The sequence below is a fragment of the Mustela lutreola genome, chromosome 16 (genome assembly GCF_030435805.1).
Source record: "Mustela lutreola isolate mMusLut2 chromosome 16, mMusLut2.pri, whole genome shotgun sequence".
Classification (NCBI taxonomy): domain Eukaryota; kingdom Metazoa; phylum Chordata; class Mammalia; order Carnivora; family Mustelidae; genus Mustela; species Mustela lutreola.
The window spans coordinates 53,390,827-53,407,754 of NC_081305.1; the positions used below are offsets into that span (position 1 = coordinate 53,390,827).

At 44.7% G+C, this 16,928-nt stretch overlaps 2 protein-coding genes across 2 annotated transcripts; one reads left to right on the forward strand and one right to left on the reverse strand.

Annotated features, from left to right (window-relative positions):
• The first annotated feature begins 1,482 nt into the window (after window positions 1-1,482).
• Window positions 1,483-3,037, forward strand: LOC131817707 (protein FRG2-like). The gene is made up of 4 exons (XM_059151235.1): window positions 1,483-1,663; window positions 1,918-1,992; window positions 2,205-2,282; window positions 2,565-3,037. The coding sequence occupies exons 1-4, from the start codon at window positions 1,483-1,485 to the stop codon at window positions 3,035-3,037; spliced, it is 807 nt and encodes a 268-aa protein (XP_059007218.1).
• Window positions 3,038-11,409: 8,372 nt separating this feature from the next.
• Window positions 11,410-12,387, reverse strand: LOC131817708 (vomeronasal type-1 receptor 2). Its single transcript, XM_059151236.1, has one exon. The coding sequence runs from the start codon at window positions 12,385-12,387 to the stop codon at window positions 11,467-11,469; it is 921 nt and encodes a 306-aa protein (XP_059007219.1). The 3' UTR covers window positions 11,410-11,466.
• Between the last annotated feature and the right edge of the window lie 4,541 nt (window positions 12,388-16,928).

The following is a 16,928-nucleotide window of genomic DNA, read 5'->3' on the forward strand; positions in this document are numbered from 1 at the left end:
TGTGTTGTGAGAGCCTGCGAGTCTTTTAAAAAAGATTTTATTTAAGTAGTTGAGAGGGAGGGAGGAAGAGAGAGAAAGATAGAGAGAAAGTACACACAAGGGGGGTGAGGGGCAGAGGGAGATGCAGACTCCCCACTGAGCAAGGAGCCAGACTCCTGGGACTCCAGGATCATGACCTGTGCCAAAGGCAGATGCTTAACCAACTAAGCCATTCAGGTGCCCTTTTTATTATCTTTTATATACTTGAGTAATTATTTACTAGAGATGAATCTTATGGCTCACATCCTGTTTATTAGAGAAATACAGAATTCCAGGATTTCATCAAAGTATTCCAGCTCCATTTCCCACCCAATCCTGATCCCAAAGGAAAAGTTTGGAGTGGATGGTACGAGACTGCCAAAACGGGGCACCTGGGTGGCTCAGTGGGTTAAAGCCTCTGCCTTCTGCTCGGGTCCTGATTCCAGGGTCCTGGGATTGAGCCTCATTATCAGGCTCTCTGCTCAGCAAGGAGCCTGCTTCCTCCTGTCTCTCTCTGCCTGCTGCTCTGCCTATTTGTGATCTCTGTCTGTCAGAAAAAAATAATAATAATAAAATCTTTAAAAATTAAAAAAAAAAAAAGGACTGCCAAAACGCCGACATATCTTGAAGTGATCTTAAGAGTAGAGATTCACTTTATTTTCTTTAATTGTGTGAATGCTTGAAATGTCCGTATTGAATAAATCAATATTGGGAAACTATCTTCACCATCAATTATTTTTGGTTCATTGCTGGCTTCATGTTTACACAAAGATGTATTTGTCAGATACTCATAGGTAAGACTGACTTGTAAATTTTCCTACAGAGTCATCCAGTCCTTACAGATCCAGGGCCGAGTTCCTGCTCTCTTTCGCCAAGAACGGGAAGGCGGGAGAGAGATAACTCCATTTCAGTAATGGGTCTGGTAGACATTTTCTCGTTTTAAGGTCTGATTTTCCTGTGACTTATACAGAATAAAATTATAGTGACAAGAATACTGAAAACGTGTTTTTCATTGCATGGAAGACACCCCTTCGATTAAGCTACGTCATCCCTGTACCCTTCCTGGGCAGCGCTCGCTTCTCATTTCACCGTGTTAAAAGCAACAGATCCAGCAGGGTCTTCAACGGCTGTGGGTGGGAGCTGGGCCAGGAGTAAGATAGGGAGGCGTCCCCTGTCTTCCAGTCCCTCTTCCCCTGGCTTTGCTGTCCTGCTTTCTAACACCACGACAGGGCCCTGCAGAAGTCTCCCCTGACTGTGCCGGGCTCCGCTCGAAGGCACAGCCACCCACACCCCTTCTTCGAGATCAGCGCGAGTTCTGAGCAGCACCAGGAAGGTGGCCTTTTTCCAGCCAATAGGAGCGAGCCCCGCCCCGCGGAGGGGCCTATAAAAGGCAGGTCCTAGAGGAGGGTCCACACTCCACAGTCCGAGCGTCGCGGAGAGAGGATCCTCCTTGTGGGCATCGAGATGGGCTCAGAAACTGGAGGCTCAGACCCACGCAGCCCCTCCACGCGACACCCCGCGGACCAGCCGCCCTGCCATCAGAATTCCTGTAAAGCAAAGGGCTCAGGTGTAGCGGAGAAACCACTCGAAGGGAAAGAGGAGACATTCTCTTCCCCGTTAAGAGAGAGCCGCACCCAGAGGCAAGGTAGTGATCCCGGCAGTTCGCGCAGGGAGGCTGGAAGGAGGGTTTTTTCTTGAGATAGGTGATGGGAAATGTCACCCAGCCCTCGGGAGGTTGAGAAACATGGCAGTGATCCCCGGAACCACACTGCTGTGGTCCGCCTGGGACACTGAACAACCTCCGTCGAGAAGACCGTCCACAAAGCCGGAGCAGGGCGGGACTGCGGAGTTGTGCGGGCTTCGGGGGAGGCCACTCACCTAAACTCCTTTTTCCGCTAGGGTCAGAGCCACAGACTGATGAGGAGCATGCCCAGGAAGCTGAGCTCAAAAGAGTCGGCGGTATCTCTGGACCAGGTAGGAGCTGACTTTCCTGGGGAGGAGGCACAGGAGGTGGGGTAGCTCAGTCTCCCGGTCAGGGGACTGGGAGTTCTGCGGCCCCCTTGCAGATCCCGGACTCGAGGAACAGCTGGGAACTAGTTCTGGTTGCTAGCTTTGGTCCTGTGTGTCCAGGATGACCCGGGGGTGAGGTGTCCTGCCGGAGCAGTCACAAGACTTTCTGTCCCCAGAATCGGAAGGCTGCTGCAGTCAGGAGGGCTCCAGGAAGAGGAAAATCGGTTCCAGCGACGGCATCTGTGCCGGAACAGGTGGGCTCTAGCTCTGGGCCCGGAGGGGTGCCGACAGAAAAGCGGGTCACACGTGCAGGGCGTGGGCACAGAAGGGGCTGTTGAGTTGCCCAAGCGAGTTAGCAGACTCTGCAATCCAGGGGACATCTGGGGACCCTGGATGGGCACGGCGTCGCCTCATCCCACCAAGGGAAGGGGCGGAACTGAGTAGGAGACAGGGGGAGTTCCCCCGAGGGAATGGCTGGGGGGGGGGGGTGTCCCTGGGTGGTCTGGCTGGTAGTTCACCGCGTGCTTCCTCTGCAGGGGTCTCTCTCGCAGACAAGCGCAGTGTCACTCAGGGAAGGAGGACACGGAGGACGCTCGACGGGGATCGCGGCGGCGAGAGCGAGGAGACCGCGGGTGCCGGCCCCAGGAGACAAGGGGCGCGGGGCGCGGGGCGCAGCGGGCGCCGCAGATACAGGTCCCCGGGAAACCGGCCGCCTCCCCTGCGCAAGAAGCTGGTGACCGCCGTGCGCGCCCTGTCTGAGGCCATCCATCAGGACATCGCCCAGGCGTGCGAGCAGCGGGAGCACTCCCCGCTGACCTGGGAGCAGCCCTCGGGGCTCGGGGAGCTCTGGGGGCCCCTGTGCGCGGCCTTGCAGACTGTCTACACCATGGCCCACCAGGCGGCCTACGTCTTCCCTGCAGAGAGCTGGCTCATGCCGGGCCCGCAGCCGAGCCCCGGAGGACTCCCGCGGGGGGCGGAGGACAAGCCTGGGGCGGCAGGGCGTGTTTGAGACACAGTGTGTCCCTGAAGGATAGAACCTGGGGTGGTCCACGGAAAGGTCCTCGAAACATGGACTCGGAATGGGGAGATAGAGGCTTAAATGTCATGTTAGGCATTTTCGTGTATTTCGAGTATCTTGGGACAGCCCAGCGTTATTTTATAATGAGAACATATACCAGGGTGTAATCCATATGTATTGTGTATTTTAACGTGTAGTGAAGGAAGCATACTTATAGCCTCCCCTTTGATCCTGGACTGAGGCCACAGGCCTAGGGTACCATTCCCTGGGGAGAGATGGCTGTATTGTTCAGTTTGATGAAATCATGGTGAAGTCACCAGGTCATTTCTGTTCCCTTTTCAGTTATTTTATATAAAACCTGAGTCAAGCTATACTAATGTTATTGACTGTATGTATTTATTCTTACAGCCGGCTCATATTATACACCTAATTTTGTTTTCTTCTATTTTATAGATTTCAAGTTGTCCTATTTATGAGAGGATATTAAAATTAATTTAGTCATTTTTAATATATTTTATTTTATATAGTTTCCTATTTGTATTTTATACTGGGACCATGCAATCTTTAATCATATAATGTATATAACTTTATGTAAGAAAAATAAACATTTTTGGTTATTATCTTATCTTGGTTCATAATTTCCATATCACATGTAATGAAATAAAAATTAATCTCATGTATTCTCCTTATCCAGATGGAGTTTGTTTTATGGAGGGGTGGGTTAGGAGACTGCTTTCTTTTCACCTCTACTTCATTTCCACCTTGGCTTTCCTCCACCTAGCAGCTCTTTTTTTTTGGGAGGGGATAGTTAATTATCCCAATGAATGGGGCAATTCAATGATAATATATTACAAATCAGTTTGAACCCATGGCATGGCTTCAAATTATACAAAACAAATGCCTGCATATGTGAAAAAAAAAATCACAATTGCAAGTTATATTTGGGGGTTGGGGATGCAATTACAAAAGAGTCAAAAAACCAAAAATTTTAAATACTAATACAACAAAATAAAATAAATAAAATATCTGGGAATATAATCCAATAAAATATATAAAATGTATATGAGAAACCATATAAAATTTCTGAAAGATATGAAAGCCGACATCAACAAATATAAAAATCACATCACTGTTCTTTGGTAGGAAAATTCCATATTATCAAACATCAGTCTCTAAGCTATATAAATTCAATCTGGTCCTGATACAGATACCATCAGTTACTCATTGGAGCTAGGCATGTTGTTGCAAAAAAAATCCTACAGATGAAAATACAAAGAAGGACAGGAAAGAAAAGTCTGAAAAAGGAAAAAAAATTAGGATAAAGTTTTAGTTAAGCAAGATAAATAGGCTTCAGAGATTTGTATAAAATTGTATATATGGTCACCAACGTGCTATGCACTTAAAAATCCTTTAAGAGGGTAGATCTCATGTTCAGTGTTCTGAAAAACAAAGAAAAAAGAAAAAACTAAGGCTAGCTAGCTCTGTGAAACATGTTATTTCTTGAATAAGACCGATCAGTAGAGATAAAAATTCAAAAATAGACCAAAGTATTTGCGAAAGTTAATAAGCAAGAAAATATTGGGGATGGCATCATTCCTACTTGGGGTTTGAGAACTTGATTATTACCACCACATAGGTAAGAAATTGATTCACTGGGGTGCCTGAGTGGCTCAGTCCCTAAACATCTGCCTTTGGCTCAGGTCATGATCCCAGGGTTCTGGGATCGAGCCCTGCATCCGGCTCCCTGCTCAGTGGGAAGCCTGCTTCTCCCTCTCTCACTCCCCCTGCTTGTGTTCCCTCTCTCCGTCAAATAAATAAATAAATAAATAAAAATCTTTAAAAAAATGATTTACTCTTCACATCCTATAACAAGGTAAAAGTCCAATGAAAAAATACAACCGCATGACCAAAAAGAACCTCTTTTCAATACAGACTCTGCCTAACAAATTGAAATAGAAAATACACACTGACGCCCTCCTGCTGCCAGGACAGGGGGCTCCGCGTGAAGGTCAAGGCATCCCATATGAGAGGGAGGCAGCCAGATCCCAAGACAGAAGTCCGTGCTTCAGTGAGCTCCCCTCCCCGCTGAACTGCAAAAATCATTTCACCTGTAGCAGCGGAGAGAGGTCAGACTTGGGGAACTGAGAATTTGGTTGGAAAACTATTTTTTTTCCCCAGTTGCTACTTGCCAAAAAAGAATTACAAATTCCAAGTTAGCATCGCTTAAGTGTTTGGGAGGGACTTTCTCTTTTCCATAAGCCCTGGAGGTAGACAGTGTTCAGGGGAAGGGCAGGAAATGCTGACCTGTGCAGAAGGACTGTCAGTGAAACACCCGAATTTCACTGGTTTCTCTGCTCTGCTGAGGAATTCAACCCAAAATAGAGTTCCTTCTAATATTCAGACCACTGGGATGCCCTATCATTTAAGTTATAAGCATAGAAATGAAATCAGACAAAGTGCCGGAAAAAGATTTGCAGAGTTATAATCAAAGAGAACATGCGATGATAATTTATATCAGGAATCACTGGACTTATTTGCACAAGTCAGTGCCAATTTATGTGAAAGTGCAGATGATATGGAAATTTGTTAGGAAAATATGCTTTACCAATATTGATCTCCCTAGTGGTAACAGAAAGTCTAAACAGAGCAGTATCTACCAAAGGGGAGAAGTTTATGAGAACCTCACAAATGAAAGCGCCAGGATCAGATGGCCATTTATTTTTTTAATTTTTTAAAGACTTTTTTTTTTAAAGATTTTATTTATTTATTTGACAGAGAGAGATCACAAGTAGGCAGAGAGGCAGGCAGAGAGAGAGAGAGGAGGAAGCAGGCTCCCTGCTGAGCAGAGAGCCCGATGTGGGCCTCGATCCCAGGACCCTGAGATCATGACCTGAGCCGAAGGCAGCGGCTTAACCCACTGAGCCACCCAGGCGCCCCAATTTTTTAAAGACTTTTAAAAAATTTATTTATTTGACAGACAGAGATCACAAGTAGGCAGACAGGCAGGCAGAGAGAGAGAGAGAGAGGAGGAAGCAGGCTCCCCGTGGAGCAGAGAGCCCAATGTGGGGCTCGATCCCAGGACCCTGGTATCATGACCTGAGCCGAAGGCAGAGGCTTTAACCCACTGAGCCACCCAGGCGCCCCCAGATGGCCATTTATTTTTAAGATTTTATTTATTTATTCATGAAAGAGAGAGGCAGAGGGAGAAGCAGACAGAGCAGAGAGCCCGACAGGAGACTTGATCCCAGGACCCTGGGATCATGACCTGAGCGTAAGGCAAATGTTTACCGGACTAAGCCACCCAGGGGCCCCAGGATCTGATGGTTAAAAGGGCAGATCCTGTCATTCCTTTAACTTTCATACGACCCAGTACCCATTTAAATAGCTTTGGGTGGTTACCACATCATTCCACAGCTGCATTTTTGCTGAGTTTTCGGTAATCAGCTCTGATTGCTTTTATAATCAATTAAGACACATGAATTCACATTAATCCTTTGTCTTTCCCACACACAAATACACAATTTGGTCCCTGCCCACTATCGAATACTCCCCGTATCTAAGTTAGAGATTAGAGCCATAGTGCTGGACACCCTTAGTTCCCAGACACACAAATACACAAACGTTACACACAGGTGCAAACTCCCACGCAAATGTACAACATACACGCAAATGCACAGTGGTATACCCCCACACACATACACACACTCACACTCCACAGGGAACTCACACTCATGCACAAATTCATCAAATGCAAGCACATAATCACATTTACACACCCTCGTCCCGACGCTCACGTTCCCAGTCCCATGTATACGATCTCATTCAAGGTCAGCATGCACGTGTGTGTCTCAATAATGTGGTCATGTGTGTAAGAATAAAGGCATCCCCTCACCTTGGATGCCTGAAGATGGGGGGAAAGGGGCACTTCCAACTTGTCCACTCCGTCCATCCCTGCAACAACCCACAAAAATGATACTTGCCCCATGCAGTATTTTAAAGTTTTTTTAAAAAATATTTTATTTATTTATTTGACAGAGAGATCACAAGTAGGCAGAGAGGCAGGCAGAGAGAAAGGAAGAGAAGCAGGCCCCCCGCCGAGCAGAGAGCCCGATGTGGGGCCCGATCCCAGGACCCCGGGATCGTAACCTGAGCTGAAGGCAGAGGATTTAACCCACTGAGCCACCCAGGTGCCCCACCACATGCAGTATTTTAAAGTGCCGTGAGCATTGCCAGGGGCCAACTTGGCATGTCGCAGGGGCGTCGAAAGAGTGGGGTTCAAATGAGGACTAAGGGACCAGGGTCAGGTGGTGTGCAGACAGCATGGGAGTGTGGAGGGCACAAAACTCTTAAAGGCATGTTGTGTCATAACAAGCAATGAATGCAGATAGATACAGAAAAGCAAGGTGGGGGGAGGCTAAAATGAACCTGAGGTACTGGGTCAGAGTCAGGGACATGTGAACATATGTTTAGCTGTAGAGATGCAAGTAGACAGGTAGATAAAGAGAAAACTACACGTGCATGTGCCGACAAAGATTTCACAGGTCGGTCTGCTCAGAGGGCCTAACAGCAATGAAATGCCAGGAGCAAGGAGAAGGTCCAGCACTCACCAAGCACCCACAGTCTTGTATCTAACGCTGTTCTCTAACCAAAGGCTCCTTAGAGAGATGGCGGGAAGATACAAGAGGAGCCTGGAGCATCTTGCAGTGACAAAACGTAAGAGTAAGGAAGTGCTCAAAAAGCAAGAAAACTGGGGGCCGCCTGGGTGGTCAGCTGGTTCAGCGTGATTAAGGGTCTGCCTTCAGTTCAAGTCATGATCTCAGGGTCCTGGGATTGAGCCCCAACTCAGCTCCCTGCTCAATGAGGAGTCTGTTTCTCCCCATGCCTCTGCCCTCCCCCAACCTGTGTGCTTCAGCGCAAACTCTCTCTCACATAAATAAATTAAATTTAAAAAAAAAAAAAACTGAAGACATATCAAAGGGACACAGTAGCCAAACCTGAAAGGGTTCTTGTTCGGCACCCTGTCAACAGTGCTCTGATACCAACAGGATGTCCTGCAATTCCACGTAATTCTGACATTCTCCGTTAGTACAGACCCCGCAAGTTAAAGGCGAGGTCCTTCCCAAGACTAATCCCTGTCCCAAGTCACTGCCTGCTAGGGAGGTATTCCCAGACTGGGGCATCTGGTGGCTGGCTACAAATGCAAGGGCTTCCCACACTCCCCCCAGGCTGGAGATTGGCTGGGAAGATTCACAGAACTCAGGAAAGTGCTGTACGTCTGGTGATCCTGGATAAAGTTAATTCGTGTATCGGCACCCATAAAACAGAGGCCACCCCAGCGGCCCAACGCAAATCACAGATACACCTAAGCCTGCCTGCCCCTACGTGGAACATGGGCAAGGAAACCTAACACACACCAATGACAATCCGCCGACTCCAGCTGACCCCACTGGGGGAAACAGCGCCTGCGGCTTCGCGAGGAAGTCCCTGACCTCCTACTCAATCACACCTGGTGTCTGGATGGCCTCTTCCAAAACGTGCTCTCACCCCAAACCCTTCAGGAAGAGCGCCCCCTTGTGAGGAGGCTCTGTCCTCCCGAGATCAAAGGTGGTCTTCCTTTGAATAAAAGACAGCGAACTTGTTACTAAATGGTTTTAGTTTTGTCATTGGACATCATTTGATTATAAAGGACAGCAATAAGGAGCCACAGGAAGGCATCCACAGAGCGAGATCTGGAAGGGTTGCCCACAGAGTAGCTTCTGCTCCCCACCAAGAAATTCCCTGGAGCTTCTCCAGAGGTTTAAATTAAGGTTTCATTAAGTAGGCATGTTTGATTAAATGAGGGTCGTCTGCCGCAACCCAAGCCCCAGTCAGCCTCCTTCCGCTCCCCAGAGGTTGGGCAGCTGAGTGTTTCAGTCCAACCATGCAGCTGGTCTTCCAAAGTTGTTCATTTCAGTCCTCCGTTCTAAAGCTATGTGGGGAACCAGGGGTTCCCCACCCCTGCCCATAGTTGCCTCCTTAGTATAATACAGACGCTCCCACCACTCAGAAAATCTCAAAGGTTTTGGAGCTCTGAGCCCAAAACCTGAGACAAAGACCAGATGTACCTGCATATATGTGCATATACACATATGTATGTATTTTATTATACCATGGCTCTCAGTGACCAAAGCTGGAACAATTTAAGCAACAAAATACGTTACATACTATTGAATTATAGCACAAAGTATAAAAGACGTATAAAGGAATTGAAGAAACAAATAAAGGAGGGAGAAGTGACACAGCTTCCATACAGAAGAATGGCAAATAATATATGGGGTTACTTAGCCCTCCAGGAGGTGGTGCCTAACTCAACCCCCCCCCCACCCTCAAGCACTTCTCTCTCCCCCCACACTACTGTGGGCTACGGTTACAGTCTCCCAAAGAACAGACTCTGGAAAGGCATGCAGAGAAATTTTACAGTGGAGAACCTGGTAAACATGCCTTAACTAACTGCTCAAGATTAACACCATGCAAGATGACTCATGTTAATTGCATGAACCTCTCAGGCCAGATACTGTGATGAGATGTGATACTCTTCTGAAAAACCCATAAACCCAATTTGTCCATGAGAAACACTTCAGACAAATTCAACTTTAGAGGCATTCTAAAACCTACAAGACCACTGCTCCTCAAACCCATCACAATCAACACAGAAGGTCTGAGAAAATGTCACAGAGCAGAAGAGCCTGGGGGAGACGGGATGACTACATGGTCCTGGACTGGATCCTGATGAGAAAAATGATGCTGTTAGAACAACTGAAATGTAAAGAATGTCTGGAGTTTATGTAATAGTAGCACACCACTGTTGGCTCCTTGGTTTTGACAGATGAACTATGGTAAACTTAAGATGGTAACATTTGGGGTACTGGGTGACAGATATTTTGGAACTTAGTGTAATCTTTACAAGTTCTCTGCAAATCTAAAGTTATTCCAAAATAAAATGTTTACTTTTGAAAATTCGCAAATAAGAGAGGATTATATTATAATTTTTTTCAAAGAGTTTACTTATTTATTTGATACAAGCAGGGACAGCAGCAGGCTGAGGGAGAGGGAGAAACAGGCTCCCCGGGAACCTGATGTGGGGCTCCATTAGGACCTATGTGGAAGGCAATTAAGTAATTAATTCAGTCAATTCAGTCAATTAAGCAATTGACTGAGCCACCCAGGCAACCCATATTAAAATATTTTTTAAAAGATTTTATTTTTAAGTAATCTCTATTTGCTTAAATATTAAGTAGTACTTAAATAGTAAGAAGAAATTACTTAAATAGCCCCTACTAATGTGAGGGCTTGAACTCATGATCCCAAGATTAAGAGTCACATGCTCTACTCAGGGAGCCAGTCAGACGCCCCTAAAATATTTCTATGTCTGAGTTAATATCCTTTTAGTTTTCCTTTCAAAGGTGTCCATTTTGCTCCAGTCGTGATTTCAAAAGCGATAAGACCCCTTGTTGAGCAAAATATATTCACCTTCTGGCTTCAAATTGCTACTCATCTACTGCCCCCAGCTTGATGAAATGCTCCTCTGTAACGTCTTGTATCCTCAAGTTGGAAAAGCAGAAGTCCATCTTGAAACATCTTTTCGCCAAAAGAGCCAACTGCCATCAAGATTTAATACAGGACAATCCACCTTCTAAACATTCCCAGAGTCTGTTCAGTCTTTTCCTACACACTCGATCTGTGTACTGGCTGCCCCCCACCTGCCCCCTTTATAAAATTCAGAGGACATATCTTCCTAAGTTCCTCTTCGCCCCCTGCAGATTACTCTTAAAATGTTGACCTGAAAATATTTTAATATGCTCGTCTTCCTCCATTAGCCTTAGCATATTTCAAATGTTTTCAATTTATCTTAGGCTATAAAGCACAATATTCGCAACACAGCCTCCAAAGCCAGAAATAAGTAAAACTTGATTTTTCCCCCCAGGCCATTTGCATCACAAATCAGAACCATGGCTCCCATCCCTAGTTTCCAAAAAGACTACCCACTTGCTATTCCCTCTTATCCAACTGTCTTCACAATTCCAAGCTCAGGTACATCTTAGGACATTTTAATGTATCTCAATTTGAACGTTACACAGTCAAAGGCATTTCCAGTGTCTTCACATTATTTCAGGACTGTTCTATGGAATCTTAACTTCTCCAGTGTAATTGTTAATGAAAAGACAACTATCTAAGTACACACATGTTAATTACAGAAGAGTTCATGTACCACACTATCGTTATTTACTATTTCATATTAGGCCAGTGTCAGTCTGTCTTGCTCACCCCTCTCTCTGCAGGGAAATTGGCTCATAATTGCTCTAAACATGCTTTCAGGTTTGGGCATATCCATGACTGAACAGGTGGAAGACAATTCATACTTCTCTGATGAGATGACGGAATTATGTATTTCTCCCACAGCAGACACAGTAGAGCTGGCGCATGCTGGGGTCATGGCTCATGAGAACAAAAGGACTAACGGTTGAAAAACAAGCAGTGATTAGGACAGCGGCATTGATCAGCCACCGCTTGGAATCACTAAAGAAAGCCAAGTAAATGTAAATGATGGAGGAGAGGGCATAAAATAATAAAAAGGTGGTCACCAAAACAACGATGCTTCTGATGGCTCTCGTCTCAGGGGAGGGTCTGGGGGAGAGACTGTTCCTACGGATGTGTTGGACCCTCTGCTTGTGCCTGTAGAGGACGAAAACCATGGAGCTGCTGGCCAAGGTCATGAGTCCCAAACACAAACTGTCGTGGAAAGATGTCACTGTGGCGTACACTGAGCTTGTGATCTTGGCGCTATGCCACCAAGCAGGACAATATCTGAAATCTCTTTTCTTTGTAATATTTTTGTTGCTCCATTGACCAGTCACAAAAATAGGAAAAAACATACTTCCCACCATATGGAGCACCCAGGACAGGGTACAGGAGAGGCCAACGTACTTGGCAGATTTCACTTTAAGCTCTGCCCACCTGGAGTTCCCGGGGTGGATGGTGACAGCCTGGCAGATACTCAGGAGGCAGGTGGAACAAATGGACATGCCTCTGGCTACTCTGTGAACATAGAGAAGGAGGTGGCACTCATGGTAAGTGGCGGAATGTTTCAGCCCTAAAGCTGCCATGGTCTCTGGGACTCCTCTTGAGAGAATAACCAGGCAGTTGGCTGCAGTCAAGTGCCCAATAATCCAATCTGTGGCTCTCAGCTTGCATCCCCTGAAGTAAAGGGACGTGCAATGATACAAGAGCGAGAAGTTCCCCAGGATTCCGACGACTATCTGGAATAGCAAGATCATTCCTATATTCAAGTCCACCGAAGCCATTCCGTCATTTTCCAGAACTCAATATTCAAATTCACAGGCAGGGGGTTCTGCATGAAGACATAAGTTTGGGGCATGAGTTTCATGACATGAAAAAGACATGAGTTTCACAGGAAATAAAATCTCCACTTACCTTTCCTTCTCCCTGAGGCTTAATATTTAAAATATGTTCTCTTTTGGTACAGAGATTTCCCAGTTCGGGTGTTTCTTTTTATAGCGCTTACAGTGTGTGGGTAACTGTCGTAGCTCTACCAATTCTAATTTAATATTCACAAGCCTATGAGTAAGGAACTACTATAACTCTCATTTTATGGGCGAGGAGAATTTAACCATGGGCACTGAAATGATTCCTCTAAATAGCAGGAGGATTGGGATTTGAACGTGGGAAGCCTAGCTGCAATGACCTTAGTAGTACATTAGTGTGTACTACTCTATTCTGCTATGCCAGGTGCCTAGTTATTTGTGCAAGCACACACACACGCACACACACTTCTCACATTTTAAATTTATTTTACTATATAAACTTGGTTTGCTAGTTTCCCATTTTTAAATATTTCTTTCATAACCAATATAACCAAGGAGTGAGGATTCAAAGGCCTTAATAAATCATAGGTGTACTGAATAATTTTATGAGCCAATTTGATTTATTTAATGTAGACAAATATTAGGATGGCAGCAGAAAAAGTAATTTCATTTTTTTCCTGAACCCCAAATACAATGGCACCCATAACAGAAATTATTGCCCCAAACTACAGCTAAAATATGGGACATGAAACATATATAGTGACAAAGTATATCAGGGCAGGAAATAAATTAATCCTATAAAGATCACATCACTATTTGTGTATTATTCTAGAATAAACAAACTGAAACTTGAACAGATACTTGATTTGGAAAAGCTATTACAATATAAGACAAACATGCAAAATGGCATTTAAAAAATATTTTATTTATTTATTTGACAGAGAGAGATCACAAATAGGCAGAGAGGCAGGCAGCGTGAAAGGGGAGAAGCAGGCTTGCCGCTGAGCAGAGAGACCGATGTGGGGCTTGATCCCAGGACCTGGGATCATGACCTGAGCTGAAGGCAGAGGCTTTAATCCATTGAGCCACCCAGGCGCCCTGCAAAATGGCATTTGAAGACTTGGAACTTTGAACATTTAATAACTGAAAAGCAAGAGAGGTGAATGGTGAGCTGGTAATAATATTGAAATGATTTTTTAAAAGATTTACTTACTTATTTGAGAGAGAGAGGAAGAAACAATGTGAGCAAGGGGAGGAGCAGAAGGAAAGGGGGACAAGCAGACTCCCCTCTGAGTAGGAGCCTGTCGCAGGGCTGGATCCCAAAACCCTGAGACCACAACCTGAGCCGAAATCAGGAGTTGGATGCTCAACCGACTGAGCCACCCAGGTGCCCATGAAATGATTTTAAACCAGAGAAAAACTACCTTTTTTTTCCTGATGAGATTATATTTTTAAATTAACTTATCATTTTAAAATTAAAATATAAAAATAAAGTCCTTAATCTTTTGCTCTTTGAACTCCTCTACTACGAAGTTAACTTTTTCTTAAGGAACTTTCCTAATTTCAGGAAACAAAATTGTCTCACAGATCACTAGATCACCAATATTTTCAGTAGAGACACGTTTACTGTCTCCATTCAGCTTGTCACACTCAAGTTATAGTACAATAAATTTCAGTAATTCCCATTCAGTCACACTTTTCCTGCTGTGAATCAGGTAATTTAACTCTTCCCATCATATTCATTATTACATGCACAGGCCTTTACAGAAATCACAGTATTGCCCCTGAAAATGTCCCTGTGACTCTCACACACTGTACTGAATAGCAGACTAATTCTGAAATTATAATCTTGTAGCATCTTAAAAATCAGACTCTGAAAGCACTTGGATCAAATACCACAAACGCCTTTAAATGACGATTTTGTTAAATTACATTAGCAGCAGTCAGGCATGGATTTAGCAGGCTCTCTCAACGTCAGGACTGTTGGCTCAGACATGCGCACTTACCCAGGTTCCTGCTGCATCTCCTGAGTGTCGAAACTCTGCTCTTGGACTAAACTAGGAGATACTCACAAACTCTTTCCCACTCCCTGGAATGTGAGTCGGGTGTAAAGCAGTGGCCGAAGCATGTGTGGATGGCAGGCAGCCAGAGCCTGAGATATGGGCTAGAATGTTCACCTCCCCAAAGACATGCAATCATCATGTCACCTATAGGGACAGGGACAGATCATGCTTGGGGAGCTGAGAACAGTTCTGAAAAACTTAAATTATCAGCATCTATTAGAAGTTTCTAATGGGCATATCCAAAGGGACCATCAGAGTGTTTGGGAGAAACTCTTCCATTATTCCTGGAAACAGACAGGTCTCACGTGGAAGGAGGAAATGCTCAGGTCTGAGCCACGAAAGCCCAGCAGAAAAGTGCACGTGCCTCATTGGAATCTGTGCTTCCCTGAGAATTTCTTTTATCCCAGTCTAATTCTTTGTTAAACCTCAGATCCCTGAGTACCGCCATCATTTAACTTAGAAGCAGAAATAAAGAATCATACAAAGGACCCAAGAAGGATTTGCTATTTTTAAGGTTTCTAATTAGTGCGATAAGGGGCTAATCATTTTCAATAAATGCAAAAGAAAGAATATGATGTCAATGATTGAGATTTTAAAATATTTGCCCTTAACTTTCTCCAAGTTAAAACAAACTAGCCAGAAAGCCCATACAAAATGGACACTTTCGGGTGCCTGGGTGGCTCAGTGGTTAAACGTCTGCCTTCGGCTCAGGTCCTGATCTCAGGGTCCTGGGATCGAGCCCCACATGGGCCTCTCTGCTCAGTGGGGAGCCTGCTTCCCCCCCCTCTCTCTGCCTGTCTCTCTGCCTACTTATAATCTCTCTCTGTCAAATAAATAAATAAAATCTTTTAAAAAATAGCCACACAAAAACTCTAGAAAAGAAAAAATGAGCATGGCTAGCCTTATGAGATATGTTTATTTATGAACAGACTATTAGATCAATGAAGTGAAAAATTCAGAAGTATGCCAAAGTGCAAAAGAAAAGTTAGTAACCAGCAAAAACTACAGTGGGAAGAACATCATTAACGCTTGGCATCTGGGAAATGGGAATTCCTATCGAAACGACAATAAATGAGGGGCACTTGGTGGGCTCAGTCAGAAGAGCGTGCAACTCCTGATCTCCAGGTCATTAGTTTAAGACCCACGCTGGAGGCAGAGATTACTTAAAAAAATAAAATCTTTTTTAAAAATGACAATAAATGGTCATATTCTTTACATCCTATAGCAAGGTAAAGGTCAAGCTAAAGAGAAGTCAATACGGTAAAAAAAAATAAAGCATGGTTGAATTCCTTCCTAAGACCTGCTTCTGAGAAGCATCTGACTATAAACCAATGTCTGGCTCATTGTCCTTAATGGAATCGCTCCCTGACAGCTTTGGGCTTGAAAAATGTCCTTGCTGAGTTTTGATGTAAACTTGTTTTGTACGTTCAGAACGGCCAGTGGTGTATCCATCGGCACTATCTGCTTCTTGAGTGGGTTCCAGAGCATCACAACTGGCCCCAGGAACTCCAAGGTAAGAGCTTAAATTAAAATCTCCCCGGTGCCTTTCTAACAAACAGCTGCTTGATCCTGAATATACCAGCAAATGCCACTTTTCCTCCTCTTGTGACTACAAATAAACAGGGAAAAACATCACAAAGAAACATGACTGGGGATTGCAAATAAGATCACACAGTCACCACTTGCTGCACTTTCAATCCTTCCTCATGTGGTGGGTTTGGGATTTGGGATCTGGGCAGCATCTCCATAGTTTTCAAGCTCTTAAGATATAAGCAGTGGGTCCAGCACATTCATAGGAACAACATGTCCCCCCAGAATTTCCCCTGACATGAGGGCTCCCCCAAGCATCCTTGTCTTGGTAAGCACGTTTCTATCTTTAAATGCTCTCTCTTCCACTTTTTCATCTTATTTAGCTCTTTCTGAAAATCCCAGTTGGTGGCTGCTGAACCCACCCGTTATGATCACTTCATGTTTTTCAACAATCAGCCCTTTTGTTCTTAGAGCCATGACCTTACTGTGTCCAGGATCTTCTCTGCATGCTGCAAAAGGAACACACAACTTCCTATAACGTACAATAGCCAAAAACTATTATAAATAGTTTAAACAACGTGTGGTCATTTGAGCACCAACTCCAACTCCTTGCAGAGATGTAAGCAGTGAGTGAGCAGTCACCTAACAAGGCGTGAGCCGCAGATCCAGCCCACAGCACCCTCAGAATTCCACCGGAAACGGAAGAGGAACTAGTAACTTGCCTACTTCATGTTCAGTTATTAAGTGTATACAATGGTACTGAAAATGTGAAAACGGAATTTTATTATTTGCTTGTATTGTTCACATAAGAACAGACATCTTTATCAGGCGTCTCTGGAAATACTTCTAAACCAGTATTTCGCCAGTACTCCTTACCTGCACTTGAGAGAAAGCATTTAGAAACAGAAAAAAAAAAAAAAATCGGTT